At 45.2% G+C, this 19,958-nt stretch overlaps 5 protein-coding genes across 6 annotated transcripts; 2 read left to right on the forward strand and 3 right to left on the reverse strand.

Annotated features, from left to right (window-relative positions):
- Window positions 1-1,826: 1,826 nt before the first annotated feature.
- Window positions 1,827-5,014, reverse strand: LOC131889344 (uncharacterized). Its single transcript, XM_059238432.1, has 2 exons — window positions 2,490-5,014; window positions 1,827-2,417 (listed from the first exon to the last, which is right to left on the reverse strand). Exons 1-2 carry the CDS (start codon window positions 4,594-4,596, stop codon window positions 2,194-2,196), a joined length of 2,331 nt encoding a protein of 776 aa, XP_059094415.1. The 5' UTR covers window positions 4,597-5,014; the 3' UTR covers window positions 1,827-2,193.
- A 5,247-nt stretch (window positions 5,015-10,261) lies between these two features.
- LOC131889358 (uncharacterized) lies at window positions 10,262-11,017 on the forward strand. Its single transcript, XM_059238446.1, has one exon. The coding sequence runs from the start codon at window positions 10,548-10,550 to the stop codon at window positions 10,866-10,868; it is 321 nt and encodes a 106-aa protein (XP_059094429.1). The 5' UTR covers window positions 10,262-10,547; the 3' UTR covers window positions 10,869-11,017.
- Window positions 10,867-12,273, forward strand: LOC131889352 (target of rapamycin complex subunit lst8-like). The gene is made up of 3 exons (XM_059238441.1): window positions 10,867-11,643; window positions 11,710-11,930; window positions 12,007-12,273. Exons 1-3 carry the CDS (start codon window positions 11,019-11,021, stop codon window positions 12,196-12,198), a joined length of 1,038 nt encoding a protein of 345 aa, XP_059094424.1. The 5' UTR covers window positions 10,867-11,018; the 3' UTR covers window positions 12,199-12,273.
- On the reverse strand, window positions 12,206-14,093 carry LOC131889348 (CDK5 regulatory subunit-associated protein 3-like). The gene is made up of 2 exons (XM_059238436.1): window positions 13,839-14,093; window positions 12,206-13,767 (listed from the first exon to the last, which is right to left on the reverse strand). Exons 1-2 carry the CDS (start codon window positions 13,941-13,943, stop codon window positions 12,292-12,294), a joined length of 1,581 nt encoding a protein of 526 aa, XP_059094419.1. The 5' UTR covers window positions 13,944-14,093; the 3' UTR covers window positions 12,206-12,291.
- A 1,139-nt stretch (window positions 14,094-15,232) lies between these two features.
- LOC131889343 (AP-1 complex subunit beta-1-like) lies at window positions 15,233-19,117 on the reverse strand. Of its 2 annotated transcripts, XM_059238431.1 has the most exons (9): window positions 18,608-19,055; window positions 17,934-18,485; window positions 17,627-17,860; window positions 17,369-17,556; window positions 16,856-17,291; window positions 16,320-16,790; window positions 15,710-16,232; window positions 15,485-15,639; window positions 15,233-15,402 (listed from the first exon to the last, which is right to left on the reverse strand). In XM_059238431.1, the coding sequence occupies exons 1-9, from the start codon at window positions 18,713-18,715 to the stop codon at window positions 15,328-15,330; spliced, it is 2,742 nt and encodes a 913-aa protein (XP_059094414.1). In that variant the 5' UTR covers window positions 18,716-19,055; the 3' UTR covers window positions 15,233-15,327. The 2 variants fall into 2 exon arrangements, with proteins under 2 accessions (XP_059094414.1, XP_059094413.1); XM_059238430.1 differs by having other exon boundaries at window positions 15,710-16,790; window positions 18,608-19,117.
- Window positions 19,118-19,958: the final 841 nt, after the last annotated feature.

Below are 19,958 nucleotides of genomic sequence, written 5' to 3' on the forward strand. Positions count from 1 at the left end.
ACAACAACCACCCATCTACCCACATAAGCTCAAATTCCAGCTTCCCAGCCATCAGCACATGAACATTAACCACCCCGGGGAGAACGAGAGCAATGCCAAATATTTAGACATGAGATATCGAGTTTCTGATAATTTCGCAGCATGACTTTTTTATTCTACCAGGGAAAACATCAGCTATTAATCTGCCGTGACATTCAAGGCATGTCTCCTCATTGAGCATAAACGAATTTCAAATACGGAAGGGGTATGCTACAAGTATTGTAATTGATCGGCGACATTACTTCAAGAACGTTAGGAGAGGGCTTAATGTTCAACTTGACTTTTTTTCGAAATTAGAAGATGGGTCGACTGCTCGGGGGATACTCGAATTCCAAATGGTCACTAGGGTATAACCCATGGCGCCAAGGAGATCTCATAAATCCATCTCTACTTGACCGGCTGCGTCGGTGCAATGCTTATGAGCCCAATGTTCCGTGGTGTACATCAGGGCTGTACGTTTGGGTCCAATACTGGCGAGATGCTTACCAGAATTTCCCTTGAGAGAGGGCAAGGCGAAACTCGTTGCATAATATTCTAAGACGTTCTACTCAATTGATGGTAAATATTGAATGAGTCTACACATGCTAAACCTTTAGCTTTGTGAACAGTTAATGAACGTTGGGCCAGTTTCAGCAATATCAACTAATTGGTCTTCGAGAATCTTTTTATTGGCAACTTCCTTCAAGACTATCTTAACGGTTTCGTTTCTTTTCTTCGCCGCCAATCGAAGTTTTACCATTCCATTAACCAATGGCATTGAATGAAATCCAATGAATGAACGGAAAAAGGACAATGACCAGCTAATTTGTACAAGGATTGTTTACAACACCTTTTTCTCACTTGATCGCGAAAATTGATTTCGATGACAGGAATTTCCTGTATGTCAATTCCCCAGAGACTCTTCATCAGATGGTAAATGTCAGAAAAAGGCAAAATGAATCGAATGAATTTTGAAGAAAAGCTTAGCGCGCCAATGTTCGACACTTCGATTGACGAATATTTTGAAACGTTTTTCGAATTTTAATAAACGATCCATCGTCAAATCTGGATTGGCCTTGACATCCTCGAGAAGAAACGCAAGATGGAGCGAGTAGGATTGAGCATGAACTACTGGAATATGGACGTGGATGCTAAAGTTTAGAATTGATATTCCGGAGTGAAGTCAACGGATTGTGTTCTTCTTCAAAAAAGACTGAACTCAATTCGCTTCGACAATGCAATTTAGTTTTCAGCTCAATGAAGCAACTTTATCATAAGGTGTGCCCTGTCAAAGCACGGGTTTACAACTCTGCAGAGAATGAATTAGTTAGTCCTCTTATGTAGAGTTACGTACCTCTCTTTGAGGGGACACAACTTTCGATCAATTTGTTTGATCGAGCTGAAAATGAGGATACATAATTGTTGCGACCTGAGACCAAAATTTTTAAAGCGCAGGGTAAATCTTAGATCAAGAAAAGATCATACTAAAGTACATGAGTTAGATTTTTTTCTGGATCCACCCTAAAATTTACTCCTTATTCGAAGGAAAACGCACTGCGTTGACTTGACTGTGAGATGTCAATCTAGACCTTAGTATCCCGTCCATATTCTAGTGGTTCATGGATTGACCGAGGGTTCATATTTCATTCAAGGAGGACATCCCGTCATCTGAATACGATTACCATCAGAAATGAAAGTGGACACATTTGGGCTCATCCATTAGCCGCTAAATCAAAAGCTGACCGATTCAACTCTTTCCTCGCTTTGGTCACATAACAACCATAAATAAGTGAAACACGTGTCCAAAATTGTTAGGATTTGTGTATATTCAAACCTTATGACAGTTTTAAAGATTCCAGAATTGAGATTCAGTTCATGGAGCGTTTTTATCGATGGATGGGTCGATAGGGAAAATAGATGCTTATTGCACGGACTGTATAAAAATAGTGCTGAAATATGGTATTAGTATTGGCCTACTACGATTGGGAAGTTTGAGTTGTGGAATTGACTCGGTTGATAGGTGTAAATTGCTAGATATAAATATGAGTCAAAATCTCCATAATTACTTTGGTAAAGGGAATGTTGTGGTAAGGACCGGAGGCTCGAACGAACCATGTGTCCCTTCAATTCGACTCTTTTTGTGACATTTGAGAACCCCATAACGTCCACTGACGCTCACGGAGGAGGATAATATTTCTCAATAAACCGTCTCATCATCGTGCTGAGTTGCTTAGGTTGTTCCAACATGATCATGTGTCCAGCCAAGGGGACTAATTCGAGAAAAGCCTTGGGCATGGTTCGCTCCATTTCACACATTTCTACCAGTGACACAAACGGGTCTTTCATTCCATAAACCAAGAGGGACGGCGTGGATATCCGACGATGAAAAGTAGGGTCTCCTAAAAGGGAGAAGGGAAAAAAGGGTTTCGTTTTCTGGCTCTAACGTTTGTTGTCGAGTGGACCATGCTTACCCTCGGGCCAATGCTGACCGGCCATGATGTGTTTAAAGACGTAACTGGGCACATCGAAGGCTCTCTGAAATTTGATTTGTCTCCCACGTGGATTGTATTGCTGTTGACGGAGAAAGCCGCACCGGAGGAAAGGCTTCATACAAGACACGAGTATGGTGGGCATGGTTTTGAACATTCTAGGCGGGGTAAGGGGTGAGGGACCCCCGCAGGCAATGAGAATCAGTAACACCACATTGTTGGGACGGATTCGAGCAATGGCTGCGCCAAATGAACACCCATACGAATGGGCGATGATAACACATTGGCGGCCATCCACGATATAGTGGTCGAAGATGGTAATGAGGTCACGGAACAGTTTATTAAACGTGTAGGACTTGGGATTGTCGGGAACCGACGAGAACCCATGGCCCAATAGATCAGGAACTATGACTTCATAGCCGTACTCAGTAAAGTATTTGACTTGGTTGGACCACGTGGAGGCAGAGCCACCCACGCCATGGATGAAAAATATCACAGGTCGGGTTGGGAGGGGCTGCCCTAAGCTGCTTATTGAATTATCACCATTTGAGATTACGTCAGACGGTATTGGATTGGGATGCATGGAGATGAGAGCATGACGGTCTTCCGACGATGGGTTGTCTTTATTGGGATTGTGATTCCGAGGCAAGGGGTCACCTTCATCTTGCTCTTCTGGAAGTGGCGAATCTAGTTCACTATCGTCTTCACCGTTAGCATTTTCGATTCGGGCCAAATCCTCGCTTACGGCAAGAGCGAGAGTTTGTGATAGATTTCTGACCCGTTGGTAGCCAGCATCCGATTCATGGACTGATGAGTTTCGACTGGCTTTGCCATTGCTTATCTGATTGCTCGAAGAGTCGGACTTCTCGGCTGGATTGACCGATTGATCTGACAGGCTAGTAGTGTGACTCCCAAAGGCATTCCCGTTCATCGTCGATTCGGAGGTAAATTCGCGTTCTTCGTCGCCTTCGAAGGCCGAGTTCGCATGACCTCCTAAATTTCCGCCATCTACAACAATTTTAACTTCACTGGCGGATATATTGGAATGCTCACGTTCATTCGGATTAGGTTCGGACTCAACGTACTTGGAATCAGACGTAGGCGGCAACCGCTCCGTTGGTTCGGGACTCTGACTCGGCGATCCATGGCCCGTGGAATCGGCGGTAATATTCAAAATCATGTCATTCATATCGGACAAGACAGTTGCGACGAAATTTTCGTCCATGACCGAAGATTGAGCCGATGGAATCGGGTCCTTAGCCAACATGTCGGTCTCGGGTAAGGGATCGACGGTGGGCAGTAGATCCCTGAAATTGCTATCCTCGGTCTCCCCATCCTCCTCTTCATCTTCGAGTTGTTCACTCGGAATGATAACCTTTCGAGACAACCGATGAGATCGGGCCGGCGAACGGCTATGGTTGCGGCTCCGCACACTGCTAACGGATGCACGCCGGGATGGACGGGTGGCGGGGGGTTGAATGCCAGGAATGCATGGGGGCTGTTGGGGTTCAAATTTATTGAAGATCCGATTGGGCGGGTACTGACGGGGCGTGGGTGCTTGAATGGGTGGACGACGAGGGGCCGCGTTTTCGAACCAATAATCTTCCTCTTCGCTCTCATCCACGGGATCAGAGCCGTCCCGTTGCAACTGAACCGGGAGGCCATCCAAGGAATCTTGGTCGGCCTGACCGGGTGGAGGCATCCAGGGGCCCAGGACGGGACGTGGAGGGGCTGCGGCCAAACCATAACGATGGATCACGCGAATTCGTCGGTGGGGTCGAATCTCTAGAAAATCCGATTCATTGGGATTAAACGTCACGGGCAGGACTTTGTTAATGGGCAGGACTTGTGACGTGCCACACCCATCGCAACAACAGGCGTGGCACAGGCGCTGAGCCAGTGAACGTGGACCCCGTAAAGGTATCCAATAGGACGACAACCGTCGACGGGCTAAGGTCGGAGGCGGCGGCTGACGGTCCGGTTCAGCTGGGCCGAGCTGGAGGCTACCCAGCTGAATGGCATCGTTCTGAGCGGCCCCCACTTCGGGCGGCAAGTCGGTCGGCCCCGGGATGGTGACGGCTAAGGCCATTATGAACACAATGGGTCCAATGAGCGGGGCAGGATTACCGGACGAAACCGGTCAGACCGAGGATGGGTCGGCTGAGTCATAGCCGGAAAACGGTGGGTGGCTCCCAGGCTGGGCCCCGGTCCCACTTCAGTCAGACCCGCACTACACAAGGGAGCACCACCCACATGAATAAGGTTAGGGGCGTGTGGTCTCAGAGCGCGTCAATCCAACGCGCCGGAAAGACGCAGACCCGACAGGATCAATGACGAATGGTCCATGTGGCAAGTGGGGAGCGGTTTAGGGTTGGCCTACTGGCTAAGTGAACTCGGCCTACTCGGCCTGCTCGGTCTACTCAGGGTGGAAAATGCCTGTGAGTGCCGATCGATGAATGCATGCATGCATGCATGCATGTATGTGTGTATGTTTGCAGGAACCCAACTAGACAGCCGAGGCAACCACTCGACCCAATCAGGTAGCTAGCTGGCTAAGAATGACAAAGGGGCAGTAGAGCGCTGGGCACGCAACCTGCCATTTTTAACGGCCGGGCTCGATACTCTGTACCTACCCACCTACCTGTGGGTGGAATCTATGTCCAAATTATTTTTTTATTGCTATTTCTTTGGCATGCGTTGATGTCAATCCCTTGACATAAATGTAGTTTTTAATCATGGCACTATAGGATGAACCAACGATCGGGGCCACCCCTCATGTTGGAATGGTGGCCCCATCTCTTGGACATTGGGCTTCACCTCCCGGACGTCCCCGCTGAAAGTAAACAGGGGTCACGTGACTTCGAAACGGAAAAGTAGGACGTTGTCTCCGTGTCTCCTGTTATGGTTGACACTTGAAACGGTCATTATTCAGTAACTAGGTACTTTTGAGGCCAAGTGTGAGCACAAGAAGCAACAGGGAAGCCAGCCAAAATATAGTTTACTAAATATTGTTCAAGTTATGTGACACTTTAAATTGGCAAAGAGCAAAGTATCATCTTAGAATGACATTGGGATGGCCAACAACTGCCCTGACATTTTTCCCTTTATTCCGTATTTCAAAAAGAGATGTCAGTAAAGTTTAGAATTGTAAACAAGGTTCATTCATATTTTCATTTTCCTGCTAGATATATATCAGTGTATCACTAGTATTTTTGGGTCATGGAATTTGACCGCATACAAATAGTGCTTGGATGTAAATGGGGTGCACAACTACAAATCCTTTTTCTTGTGAAATCTTACCAACATGTAATGACATATCTTATTGCTATGAATATTGCCAACTCATTTGTTGATGTAAAGGCTGGAACATTCATAATGAGCTAAAATATAGTTATTGGTAATGTCAGGTTTTTAAGATATGCTATGCAGCATTTTACAATTTGTTGCAAGTGTGTGTTTTTCATGACATAGAGTAAGCTGTGAAACATTTTAAAACGTATGGATATTAGGTGCTTAGTGTTCATTTTGTACAAAGGAAGAAATTGATTGTGAGTTTTAGTTATATTTAATCAAAATTGTGTTCCTATGTAATGTCGAAAATAAATTGGAAAAATAGATTATCGTAGGTACTTTTACATTGAATGGGAGACCTCCACGTGGTTTCGTGAGCACTTATTTTGAATTGCGACAGGGTAAAATATTCACTTTTTCAATATTAGATGCCTTCAAATTCTTCCCAATCGAGGCCAAAATTCAGCTTAATACTCGTACGTCTTTTCACGCGGTCACAACAGTTACACCGAGCAAGATATACTCAAGACAAGTTTTGAGACCCTTGATGACCATCTTAAAATCTCCCAACATGGAATCTCAAAAGTAGAAGGCCAATTGAATGACCAATCACAAAGTTAGGAATTTAACCTCTTCCACAAACTTTGTCCTGCCAAAATAGAAGAATTTCAAAAAGTTTTTCGAACGCAAATACTGAATTTCATGTGGTGAAAAATTTACGTACGGTTTAATCCCCATCAAATCTCATTGAATTGCAATTAAAAAGTGCCAGTGAACAAGCCATTATCGATATGGCATTACAGAGTGAACATTCACATGAAACAATTCATTGTAAATTTGACCAAACCTGGGCACCTTCCTTGGTAAAGGAAACTTTTGACCCCCAATACAAGAAGTTTTTTCTTCATGCGGGCAACAAGCCAAATAAATCTTTGGTATGGCTGCATGCCAAATTCCCATAGTTCTGGTTTAACCAAAGTCTAATGTAAGATAGATTTAAGAAAAAGTGAACAAAATTGATGCTGAATAATGCGGATACAAAGTGACATAAGAAATCCTCTAACTTGATACATGGTTAATCATAATGCTTAGATTATTCTAAATTAAGATATTGCAAATATTAGTATTCTATTTCAGATAAACAATATCTCAAACGGCAAATTTATTGTTTCACTAGTAATCAACAAACCAAAAGTGATTGGCGTGAATCTAGTTCCTTCTTAAATCTCTGTTAAAATCAGGATTTGATTAGCCCAGAGTACAACCAATGAAGTTTGGCAAGCAAATGTACAAGACAAAAGAAAGACCCCATTTTGATGGGGATTCAGGGGGCCATAAGTTCTTCATTAAATGAAATGTGTAAAATTGTGTCTTGTCGTTTATTGGCCTACCAAGCTTGAGATTACATGTTTTAACCTTTTTTGGATTGCATGATATAGCTCAGAGACAGTATTCAGTACATCTTGCTTGATCTAACCGTTGAGACCGCTTGAAAAGACGTTTTAAGCCGAATTTTGGCCTTGATTTGGAAGAATGTGAAGGCATCTACTATTGAAAAAGTGAATATTTTACCCAGTCGCAATTCAAAATAAGTGCTCACGAAACCACGTGGGGGTCTCCCATTAATTGTCTTCAGTTGCAGTATGTTATTTTGTATAATAAGGTTCAATAAATTGCAGTCTTCCATCACTAATGGATGACTTGGAGATGTGTCACTTGGTTGTTTGTATGGAAAAACGTTTTACCTATTTAACTTGCTTATCAGGGTAATATCATACAAATTGATAAGAGCTTTCATTATTAGTTCATATTATTTTGTTTTAGATTATTTCAAGTACCATTGATTTGTTCCACTAGATATATTTCCAATGCTCCAATAATAATAAAGAAGGCAGCCAATTTTAAAATGTCCTACTTTTTCAAGGCAGAGTGACCCCTTAAAATCATAATGCGGAGTGAGTCATTCCCATATTGAAAATGTCGATTTTCAATTACCTCCCAAGATTATTCATTTTCATGATTCCAAGATTGACACAAAGATAGATACTTGTGTTTGCATAATCAATATCACATATGTGGGCAAGATTCAGGCACCTTTTGACCAAAAAATTTGGCCAAATTTTTCAAAACAAAGGAAGGTGAAGCCCTAATATGATTTTTTAGGTCTGAAATCGATCCTGGCAATTCCATCATCCAGTTGTTCCAACAGGCAATTTCCCAAGCCAAATCTGATTGGGTTTCTGTTGGTGAGGGGGATGTAGCACCTACCACTTACTTTTCAAACAGAAAAAATCATTTTGGAACTAGTGTTCTTGCGTAGAAATAGTGAAAATTGACAAAAAAATTAAAATGAAATGATGCAAAACATCGGAAAAATAGAAAAAACAGAAAAAAACTATATTTAAATGTTTTGGATTGCCCTGTTGATTAGACATAAAATCTATTTTATTTGTTTGAACATAGGAGTGAACATGTTTTGGATTTTGGAGCGTCTTTTCACTCAATGACATATGTAATACAAACAAACAATCTATTAGGGCTCGACGGCATTACTTCACAAAATATTAGCTAAATGTAAACAAAGATTGCCATGAGTTGAGAGCATGGACAAACAAAGTCAAACAAGCTATCCCTGTCATAGTAAAGAGGTAAAGGAGGAGGGAAATTCAATCTGAATAGAAGTCACCATTTTCTATATCAAAGGGTTGGATGTTTAAGTCAACAATTTTGTCCAAAAATGTTACCACTATATGACATTTTGGTGATGGATTCAGAATCAACCGCAATAGGGCATGCTCACCGGAGTTGTTGTTTACCCCTTTGCACTTGAGCGCCCCCTTTTGACTTACGTAGGGATGTGTTGAGGTTTTGGCTTTGGCATGAGTCAATTACAATAATGTTGAAATAAGCAAAGCTGTCCTACACAAAAACAGGGGATAGTGCTAGAAACAATAAAAAGATAAAACTTCAAGCTCACTTTGACGCATAAATTAAATTATTGGTTGAAAAAGCGGTGTCACGTTTCCGTTTGGCACATCCCTACAAATCCGAAAGATGGCGCTTGGGAGCAAAGGGTTATAAAAAGAAAACAAACTGATCCTGTGATCCTATCCTATTAGAATCCAATTTGCATCGTACTCTGAGCAAGTGGGAAAATTGTTCAGACCAGTACATAAATTTCAAGCCAATGACCTCTGTTGCATTATGTACCATAAAATTGATGACTAGAGATAGAAAAAGCATTTTGTTTGCCATTAATGTATTGTTGGTAAATTCCAGATTTTGGTCAAAACTAGTTTATCTTGGAATTGGGGTAGTGACTCGTTATCTCAAGTCTCGAAATTTGTTGCTCATCATTGTAAAGTTTTGAATGCAAATAGTCGTCTGAGCCAAAGTTAACCTAACAAGAGCTGCTGTTGTGAAGAAAACTGGTTTTGACAAACGTCTGGAATCTGCCCTCAACGGCTAAACATTTTTTTTCCTGTCTCTATTGATGACAGCCAGAATATCAAAAACTCCAAAATATCCTTGCAATGGATTCATAACAGATTGTTGCTTATTTGATTTAATCATCATTGATCGAACAAAAATGGGTTGTTACAATTAAAAAACGCAGACTTCAAAAGTCTTTATTGCGAGAATGTCTCATTGAATCCGTTATTTACAGTAATTTGTGTTAGTATCCATTAAGTCTTGTCCCATTCTGGGTTCGAGGATAACAGAACTTGGCTAAAGAATTGGCCAAAAGTAAAATTAGTCATCCTTGGGAAAATCATAAATTTGCGAAGTTACTGAGCCCCTATGAATGTATGAGAGTGAAGCTTCTCTCTCAAGAACTCCAGAGAAACAACTTAGCGCTAAAACTTCCCCTTTCCAGCTTTTAACCTGCATAAGTTTTATGTTATTTTCATAGCATCTTTACTCTCCATCACCTCATATGCAAGGTATGGTTTCCTTCAATAGCAGATATTTATATAAAATAAATCAAGAGTTCCGAGAAAAAAAAAAATCGAAAAATGCCTTATTTTTCTTTCATATCTCGCGGCTAATCAGAATGAAAGAAAAAAATTGAAAGAAGCTCGTCTGGATAGAATGACGAGCAGGGCTGTAAAAGAAAAAGGAATTCAATTGACAATTAAGTTACACGAACATGCCACAGAAGGCGTAAAAATGTAAATGGAAGTGTCAAGAATAAAGAAACTCGTCTCATGTGGACTGAAGAGACAAAACTTAAACAGTTCGAAGAAGAAGCTAATCAGTAAAAAGATTTGGAAAAATATGAAGGGAAACCCACAGTATTGGGACTAAAGAAGAAAATAGTGCCAGCCAACAAAATAGTAGAAAAGATGTAACATTTTGAAGGAAATTGTATTCTTATGTTAAAAAGCAGGGCTGCTCTATCTTTGTCATCATCTTATCATGGATATACGAACACACTGTCACCCTGAATTGTCTGTGTGTCTGATTGTGTGTTTGTGTGAACTCGTGATCAACAATCTTGCTTCATTTGCGCCGCATTGCTCTCCCTAGGGCCCGAACGCCAATTGAACCTTGGACCTTGAGCCTTAGCGTGTCCCCCCTCCCCATCCATTGACCGCTCGATTGATCGGGTCAAGCTACGAGTGGGGGCGGTCCACTCGCATTCTTGCCGTTGACCGAGGTTCGTCTAGCTCCGCCTACTCCGGGGATTGGCCATGGGAAAGGCCTGATTGAGCGCCTTTGCGTGTTGTGAGTCCAGTTGCCGGCAGGATGAATAACTACATGCCGTTGATGCGGCAGGATTCGCCCATGGTGGACGAGATGTTCGACGGATCTCAGATGGACGTGGCCGATTCCGAGGATTCTGCTTGCGCCATGATGACCGGACCCAGTTCCAACTCGGGAGCCTCCACCAGCGCATCGGGACACGCCTCCACCTCTTCTTCCGCCACCTGGGCGAGTGGACCCACTAGTGGCACCGGCGGCCCCGCCTCCTCGCTCTTGTCCGAATTGGCCAACTCGGATCGCACGGTCCACGCTGAGTTCCACAACAAGTTCGGTGACCTCTTCAACGACCGAGACTTGGACTAGAACATTCTCAATTCAAGTTCTGCCCGTCCACGTCTCAGTGGGGACCTGGGGTAGACAGACGCCCTTCAACTTGACCCTCTTAAGTCCATATATAAGCCATTGGACAATCCGTGTGGATTTCGAACCTAGTGTTATTGTGTCATTATTAATATGAGTGCGCCCGTGCCTGGCGGCCGACGGGGCAGTGCCAATCCGGCGGCCAAGGCCCTGGGCAACCAGCCGGCTCCCGGCCAAGATTTGAACGGCGGAATGAGTCCCAGCGGTCAAGTGATTCTAGCCACGGCTGGATATGACCACACTATTAAATTTTGGGAAGTGGGCACGGGGCAGTGTCTGAAGACGCTGCAGCACGCCGACTCGCAAGTCAATGCCTTAGAAATCAGTCCGGATGGGCAGCTCTTGGCCGCATGTGGCTATCAGCACATCCGCATGTTTGACGTATTGGGCACCAATCCCAATCCGGTCGTCAACTACGAGGGCGTGAGTAAGAATGTCATGGATGTGGGCTTTCAGGAAGAATGCAAGTGGATGTACACCGCCGGCGAGGACGGCACGGTCAAGATTTGGGACTTGGGCATGCGAAACTTAAGTTGTCAGCGCATCTACGATGCTCATGCTCCGGTCAACTCGGCCGTGTTGCATCCTAATCAACAAGACCTCATCTTAGGCGATCAAAATGGCGTGGTTCACGTGTGGAATCTCCGTTCCGACCAGAGTGAGCAGTACATCCCGCAAGCCGGATGCAGCGTCCAATCCGTGGCCGTCGATAGTCAGGGTGAGTCTGGCATGGGTGCGATTATCAGGTAGCATCAATGAACCCGTCATTCTTGTTCATTGGTAGGATTGCACATGGCTTGCGTCACCAATCAAGGCACGCTTCACGTGTGGGACTTGCCTAGTGGGGAGAAAAATCCGGCCTTGGCTGAACAGCGCCAGAAGATCACGGCCCACAAGCGCTACGGGCTCAAATGTAAATTCAGTCCGGATTCGTCGGCTCTGGCCACGTCTTCGGCCGATCAGAGCACCAAGCTCTGGCGGCCCAAGGATCTGACACACATTACGGTAAGCTGGCCGGATTGAGGCCGTCGAGTCATGAGACGAGATGCATCTGATAATCATTCGTTTTCTTCCATTCTAGGACCTCCATAAGAGTGGCCAGCGTTGGGTTTGGGATATGGCCTTTTCGAATGACTCCCAGTATCTTTTTACTGCCAGTTCTGACTGCATCGCTCGACTGTGGTCCTTGGCCAAGAACGAGGTCAAGTGCGAATATGTGGGCCATTCCAAAGCTCTCACGTGCTTGGCCTTCCGAGATCGACTTGTGACATAACAACATGAACATTCATTGCTTTTTATTGGGGAGAAACAAGCGATCGAGAATATAAAAATAAGAACCACATAACAATCCATTGTTCTCATCCTTTTACACGGATTGAGCACCGCCCATGATGTTAACGGGACGGTTCTTATATCGGGCTGAAATGTCCGCCTCAATCTTACTCTGCAGTTCCTTGGCCTTGGCTTTCAACACGGCCAATTTCTTTTGAGACACGGCTTGCTCTTGGATAGCTTGGTCACGGCGATCGCTCAAAGCTTGATTCAGGGCGTGCATGCGATCCACCAGCTCCAACTTAGACTTCAAGCTATCCACCAATCGGTCCACATATTTGGGTGAACTCCGAATCAACTGCAAGTGATGGAGTTGACCGGCCGTAAGCACAGACACCACACTCCGGATTTCGTGAACCATGGATCGCATCAGATGAGGATCTTCCGACTCGGTCATGTTGCCTCCCCCCCCCAGCACGAATTTACCTTCATCTTGGAGCTCGAGCTCGCGGAGTCGTTGTTGAATGAAACATTCCAGCTCGGTCAGGTCGTCCAGGATGAGGGTTCGAGTCCGGCGATTGTCCAATAATGACAGGGCCTCAGTATCGCGAGCCACACCTCCAGCCACGCCCCCTTCTTCCACCGTGATGCCGATCACGGCACTGTCCTCGACGGAGTCGACGGCTTGGCTCACTTCGCCCCAATCGATTTCCCCCTCTTCTGGTCCCATTTCGTCCAAATCTCCCCAGTCAATGTCGCCTCCATTTTCTTGGCCATCTTCGCCAGGAGCTGCGCTGATATCTTCACCAAAATCAATGTCGTCGCCAAAGTCGATGGCCTCGTCATTCACCGCCTCCAGAGCATTAGGGCCGAAATCTAATGCGGGTGCTTCCACGGACAGAGGTGCCTCGCCGTGGATCCATTGATAGGTGGTGACATTGCCGTGCTCAATCAGAAAATCCAACGTGGGCAAAACTTGGAGGTCAAAATCCACCTTGGCCTGGCTTGGGTCGTCGTTGTGGGCGTTGTTTTCCATGGTGGATCTCATGAAATGGGCGTACAATTCTCGGGCTTTCTTAAGCTTTCGACAATCCGAGGCCACGGTTTGATAGGTTTCGGGTAGACTCTTCATCAAGGCGATGATCTCTTGCCGAAGATGTTGCCCCGGGATGCCGAGTTGTTGGCAGGATTTGTCAAAGTCATGCTGAAAGTCTTTGGCCTTGCGCAGATTGTCCTTTTCTTTCTTATCACACTCCTCTTGAACTTGAACAGCCTTGGCCACTTGCTTTTTGAGGCCGGGGATCTCGTAGGTGACACTTTGGGAGAGCAATTGAGCGGCCTCGGCTAAATAGACGTGTTGATTTTGGTAAAGGCTGATCACGGCCTGCCAATCTTTCATTCTTTGGGATCCATAGGATCCAAAGAAGGTCTTGCTGTCCTTCTCGGTCTCTTTGAGGATCTCGACGATCTGTCGACAATGGAAGTAGTTGATGTTCGTGCCCGAGAGCAACTCCTTGATCACGGGATGTTCAGGCATATCCCCAATGGCATGCCCAATCTGGCTCCGAATCTACAAGCGAAGCACAGTCAGTCGAATCATCATGTTGCGTCAACGCTCATCCATAAGAAGAGAGGACTTACAGGTACGATATCTTGATGCCAATCTCGATTGCAGATCCTCCGACTGATGAGCCAATCCAAGAGCTTCTTGAGCTGAATATCGATGGCCAAGTTGTGCTCGTCCATGGTGAACACAGGTTATTCGACCTTCGTGGATCGAAACCAAAGTATGGGGATTGGATTCCAAGACCAATGTCAGCCCATCAAGTAACACAAGGCCCTACGGTGACTTGATCCAGGACTTGACTCACTTCACGCAATCAAGCGACGTGGACGTCAATATTTTGAGGGAAGTTGCGAGACTAGGACAGGCCAGCGGCCTCTAGTGACATGCTCTGGAAACAATCCTCTTTTCTACCACTACCTTACTGCATTGGTTCGGCAATGATTGCAGACATCTTTATCTAAATCATAACTAATGACTTTTCAGCAGGGTGCTTTTGGTGTTAGCTTGTAAATTTTAACTAGAACAGGTTACTTACGAGGACGTAAAGATAAGTTATGGAATGGTCACAAAGTGGTGGTTGGATTTGTTGTTCCACTACTAATTTGGTGGTTTTACAAGGCAAAAAGAAAATAGGCGGCTGAATATTCTTTTTTTCGCGGTCTTATTGCTCATTGAGTAGAGAAAAGCAAATTTATATTTCAACGTTTGATGAACAAAATTTAAGATCTAATGCAGATTCGTATCAAAACTGCTAGTTGTATGTTCTTATCTTAAGGGCGATCTGACACCATATAAAAGGACCACTTAAGTGATTCAGTTGGAAATTCAGTATTACCAATGTGAAAGGGTAAATATGAGAAATCAGTGAGCAAATATCTCATGGTAAAAATCAGAGAAAAAGGTGATATTCGCCTTCAACTGTGTAGCAGAAGTAGTTGACGAAAACATGAACTTCGAAAAAAAACGTGACTACGTGTACACGGTCAAAGTTCTGTCAAAGATCGTACTAAAATCGAAAAAAAATAATTAGATCGAGTGGTGGGTCAATTTTCGTTGAGCCTTTAACTGATTCTCCGTTTTTTTCATAGGATGTAATATACAACAAATGTTATTCAGGAACTTTTTTTTTTGTCAATTTTCACTAAAAAGTATCGAGAGTTGTCTTTTTTGGTTTATTTTAATCCTGCAAAACTCGAAATAATTATATTTGTCCCAAAAGGTTGAAACTCAATATAGTCTATATTAGAAATCAATAAAAAAAGCATATTTAGAAAACATCCATATTGAACTTGTTCTCATACCTGGGGTCTTTTTTCTCTCTCTGTGGTCTAGTTTTTATTTCAAGCATTAGATTTGCTTCTTCCTCTACCATAGAGTTCCCTTAGATAAACATTGCAAGACTCAAAAATCCGTTGTAAAAAATATGAAATGTCCAGTGTGTAATGGAAGGCGAACAATAAAGCATATGTGAGATGAGTCTTGATTTAATTTCATTGACAATCTTACTTTAACTTCAACAAGATATCATAATTTAATAATCGCAATGATCCATGCAAGCGGGACCTAATTATGGAGGATCGTATCGTAGATAGCGAAGATACTGTGGCAAACATCCAAAGCACGAGATTTGATGGCCAACTGGAAGGAAAATGAACGCATTTATAAATAAGGCAATTTGAAACTCAAGTCTTCTCGTCTGATGAGCTGACAGCTTACGTACCGTGACACTCGGGTTGCCTGGTTGGATCTTGAGTTCTGCCAGAGCCCAAACATCATTGGTGAACTTCATGGATTGGTACACCATGTCTTGACCTTCGAGATGTCGTTTAGCCACGGTGAACACATTGTTCTGGTTCATCTTGGTGGACACACCATCTACATCAACGAATGAAACTGTTTCAAAATATCTCTCCAAACGAATTAAATCTACAATTCAACAATTTACCCGCATTGCATTCGATGTTCTCCAAGGTGAATTGAACCTCATTTGCCGATGGAATGTCCTTCCAGGTGGCCAGGAATACTTTCTTCTCCATGTTACCGTCTTCGGTAAAGAACACGTGAATGGGCATCACGCAAGCAAAGTAGAAGACATCGATATTGTTTTTGATGGCCACCTGCAAATTGGTCAGAGGTTCCATCTTCTGAACCGGTCCATTAGTGTTCAGAGGAAGCGAGATATCCAAAGATTGGTTAGGTGGAATGTTAGGCACGTTTAGGGCTTGCGCCGGAATCAGGCCGAAGCTGTTCTTGTTCAGCTGAACAGCAAACTGGTTCATAGGCTGCATGGCCTTGTTGGAGAAGGTCAGCACCATGTGGATTTGACCGTTCTTTCGGGAGAATGTGCCACTGATCTCCATGCCCTTGCCCTTGGGGGCAGGGAGCCAGACTTGCTTGGGAGGAATATGGAATGTCGTGCTGCTTGTGCCACTTAAGCCGAAGATATCGCCCAAGAGGGAATTGGTGGACTGCAATCGAATGACGGTATTACGAATGGCATTCGATTTGTCAGTGGAATTGCTCTCCTCTGAATCATAACGTAAAGGTTCACTTACAGGCGCGGAAGGAGCGGTTCCTCCCAGAATGTCCAGGCCTCCTCCCAGAATATCCACATTACCAGTGCCTCCAGCTCCAGCAGTGGATCCGCCACCTCCAATGTCCATGGAGAGAAGATCTCCAATGAGGGATCCAGGTTCGGGGATGACCGAGGCAGATGCTCCTCCAGTTGCCATAACCGAAGCATCTTCTTCGCCGGAACGAGAAGGCAACGCTCTCTTGAGGCCGCCAGTTCCTTCCACAAAAGCCGTGGGAGGCTTATGGTAGACCGAGGCCAACGAGGCAATATGACAGATCAATTCATCCAGCAGAGTCGGCTCGATCAGGTCGGTCTCTTCCGAAATCAGAGGCTTTTCGGCCAAAACCACCTCTTTTGCCGCGGCCGGGTCCGTGGAGAGTAATCGCCAATAGATGAAGCCTCGATCGCGTAGATCCGGATTGTCCGAATCTTGAGTAGCCAAAGACAAGACCTGAAAGGGATGAGAGTGGTCCATTGGTCGACTGGTTGTGCTTGGGCGGGCTAATAACTGCATACCTGTTGCACAAGCTCTTGAGTATCGGTAGGTCGCTTCAAGAAAAGCTTCACAATTGCCGTGAGTAATTGGAGCTGCACTTGGGTATTCTCATCCTGGAATGAGTCCAAGAAGCTCTCCAAGAGCTCGTCGGCGTTATCGATTCTCTCGGCGTATTCGCCAATGATCCAAATCATGGAAGCTCGAGCCTCAGGCTCATCCAAAGTGTCTAAATTCTCGCATAGAGTGGCGATGATGCTTTCGTACTTGTTGGGATATTTTCGAAAGATGTCTTTGATCACCACGATGGCTTCTTGAACCACGTAATTGACTTTGGTCTGAATCAAATCCAAGAGCGTCGAAACGCAACGTTCTGCCGATTGCTCCACTTTGATGGCGCAACGCCCAATAGCTCGAACCGACTTGCGCACAAAATCCACGTCCACTTCGGTGGCGTACCTAAAACGAATTAGAATGAACATTTTACAAGTTCAGTCAGTGGCCAGGATTAAGTTGGGATATACGCAAGATCTTACTCTTTCAATTCAGAGAGCACTTGAGCGATGTTATTCTGCGAGGCTAGCCGGATCATGATGTCCAACTTTTCTAGTTTGACGTAGATGGGATCGTTGTATTTAACAAAGAACACTTTCATCTCGTGCTTGAGGATGTCCGGTCGCTTCTGGATGATCAGGTTGATGTTCCTCAGCGCGACATATTGAACCTGAAGCGAAGGATGGTTGAAACTCGAATTCTACCCACTTCCGGAGCAATTGCCAGCGCTACAAACTCACTTCAGGCTCGGACGAGAGCAACGTGACCAAAGGCGGGGCCAATTTCTTGCTCAAACTGACCACAAACTCGGCGTCCTGGCCCATCATCTCCATGTACTTCATGAGCACCTTCACGGCAGAGAGCACCACGGCGGCATTGGCGTGCGCCAAACGGGGCGTGATCCGCTCGCAAATGGATTGAGCTTCGCGCTCATCTTTGGGCGTGTAGTTGGACAGTGAATCCAAGATGAAGACCTAATGGCAACGAGACGCCTCTGAACATTGTTCTCCCTATCAAATAAGTCGATGAACAGTGCGCCACCCTTACCTGGCCCCATTCGGTACATTCGTTCAAGGCTGTCAAAAGCTTGTTGATGGTGGGTGCATTCATCTCAATGAGCGGGCGACCCGTGGCCGAAGCTTCATTGATTTCGGAGAGCGCGGCCACGGCATTGGCCACCACCATGGGATTGGAATCGCTCAGAAGATCTTTGAGCGAGTCCAAAAAGCCTTGTTCCTCCACCAAAGCTGCATTGATATCGTGTAATTTAGCCACGGAGACGGCGGCCGTTTTCCGGACGTAGGGGTCGTCATCCTTGAGGCATTTGCGCAAAGGCTCACACAAGTATTCGGTGATCTTGTCGACTCGAATGCAGCCCATGGTGCGGACAGCCAAGGCTCGAATCAAGGGATTAGGGTCTTCGCAGTCCTTAACGAAGGTGTTGACGGCCATGATGGCCATATCCGGCTGCGACTTGGCGTAGTTCATCAAGTACAAATAGACCAGCTTCTTGAGCTCGAGATTATCGGTTTGCATGCAATTGGCCACATCCGGAAAGAGTGCACTCACATCCTTGCCCACCGTCATGGAGGCGATGACCTGAAGGAAGAGAAAACAAGGGGCTAAAGGCCGGGTTGACATCCGGACCGCCTGGCTTGGGTTCACCCGCCAATCAATGTACGGGAAGGGAGAAGCCGGAGGAGAAGTTCAATCCAACTCACCTTCTTCACGGCTTCGCGTTTCTTCTCCTTCTTATCGGAGTTGAGCTCGGATTTGAGTTCGAAGATCTCGCCCTTCTTCGTGGTGGTGAAGTACTTCGAGTCCGTCATCTTGGTTGAGCTCGGAGGCTGGGACTTGGATTGATGCCAAAGGATAAATCAACTCCACGAACACCGACCGACCCGTGGGATGTTTTAGTGCCAGGCGGGGACAGTCACGGCCGGATCAAACCAATCCAGTCAGCACTTGGAACAGACAGGGGGGGTGGCAGAAGGACTGAAGGAGGCGTTGACTGACTTCCTTCTGGCGGCTGTCGTCGCTTTGGGACGGAGGACGGAGGACTTAGAAGTGCAGACTAGGTAGGGACTCTAGTGAGGACTGGCTCTATCCATGCAGTGCAGTGCAGGGCATGCAGTGCATGCATCATGAAAAGCAGAGGCGAACACGTCAGGTGACCGACAGGCCCAGGGTGACCATAGCTTCATTGGAAACCAAATCATTCTTTAACTAGACAGCAAGGTTTGACCGTTTGAGAATTTCTGATCGACTTGACAACTTTACAGCGCAACTCTTGTCAGTCATTGGAGATGTTTTGTTTGGTCTTGTGACCAATATCTCCCCTTGGGTGGCATTTCATTCATTCTTAAAACAGTACTTCGAAGACTGAATGGAGCCGATGACTTTAAACAGGGCGTTTATGAATAATCAATTGGTTTCTGAAATGTAAACTTAAGCCCTTGGCTGGACGCGAGTACAACAAAAAAATATATATTTGGTTTTGCGGTACTAAACAAGGCCGTGTAATCTCCTTTTCAAAGACTGGCAGATCTAAAGTCGATTCATGACGGGATTAGGCCAGTGTGCAGCAAAATCCCATGCAAGACATGATGCCCAATCCGGACAGGAAGCTGAGTGAGCTTTCACGCCAAATTGGAGGGATTGGCCAGATTGACCAGAGTTCAAAGGATGAAAGCTCTAAGGCCAAAATCATCAGCTACAAGCATGTTTTGCCGTCACTGGCATATCAATTCAAACCTTGTCTCCACATGACAGTGCTATTGATAGTCATGGGACATTTGATTTTGCATATTCCAGCCTGGTTCAGCGTCTCTCAGTGAACCCCAGACGGAGAATCGGGACCCTCTTTGTACCACTTCGATCCATTGTCCTGATATGTTGGGCCATGTTGTTATGGTTATTTTTTGCATTTGTTTTTATACGTTGGCCCAACAGTCTAGGTATGATGGAAAGGCTCACTCCAGATATAACAAGTGTGGTTTTGGTTTAAACTACATCCAACATCCCTCCCCTCCCCCGAGCAGCCGGTGAGGCTGACAGGCAGACAGGTCGGGA

Source organism: Tigriopus californicus, chromosome 10 (assembly GCF_007210705.1).
Source record: "Tigriopus californicus strain San Diego chromosome 10, Tcal_SD_v2.1, whole genome shotgun sequence".
In the NCBI taxonomy this organism is placed as follows: domain Eukaryota; kingdom Metazoa; phylum Arthropoda; class Copepoda; order Harpacticoida; family Harpacticidae; genus Tigriopus; species Tigriopus californicus.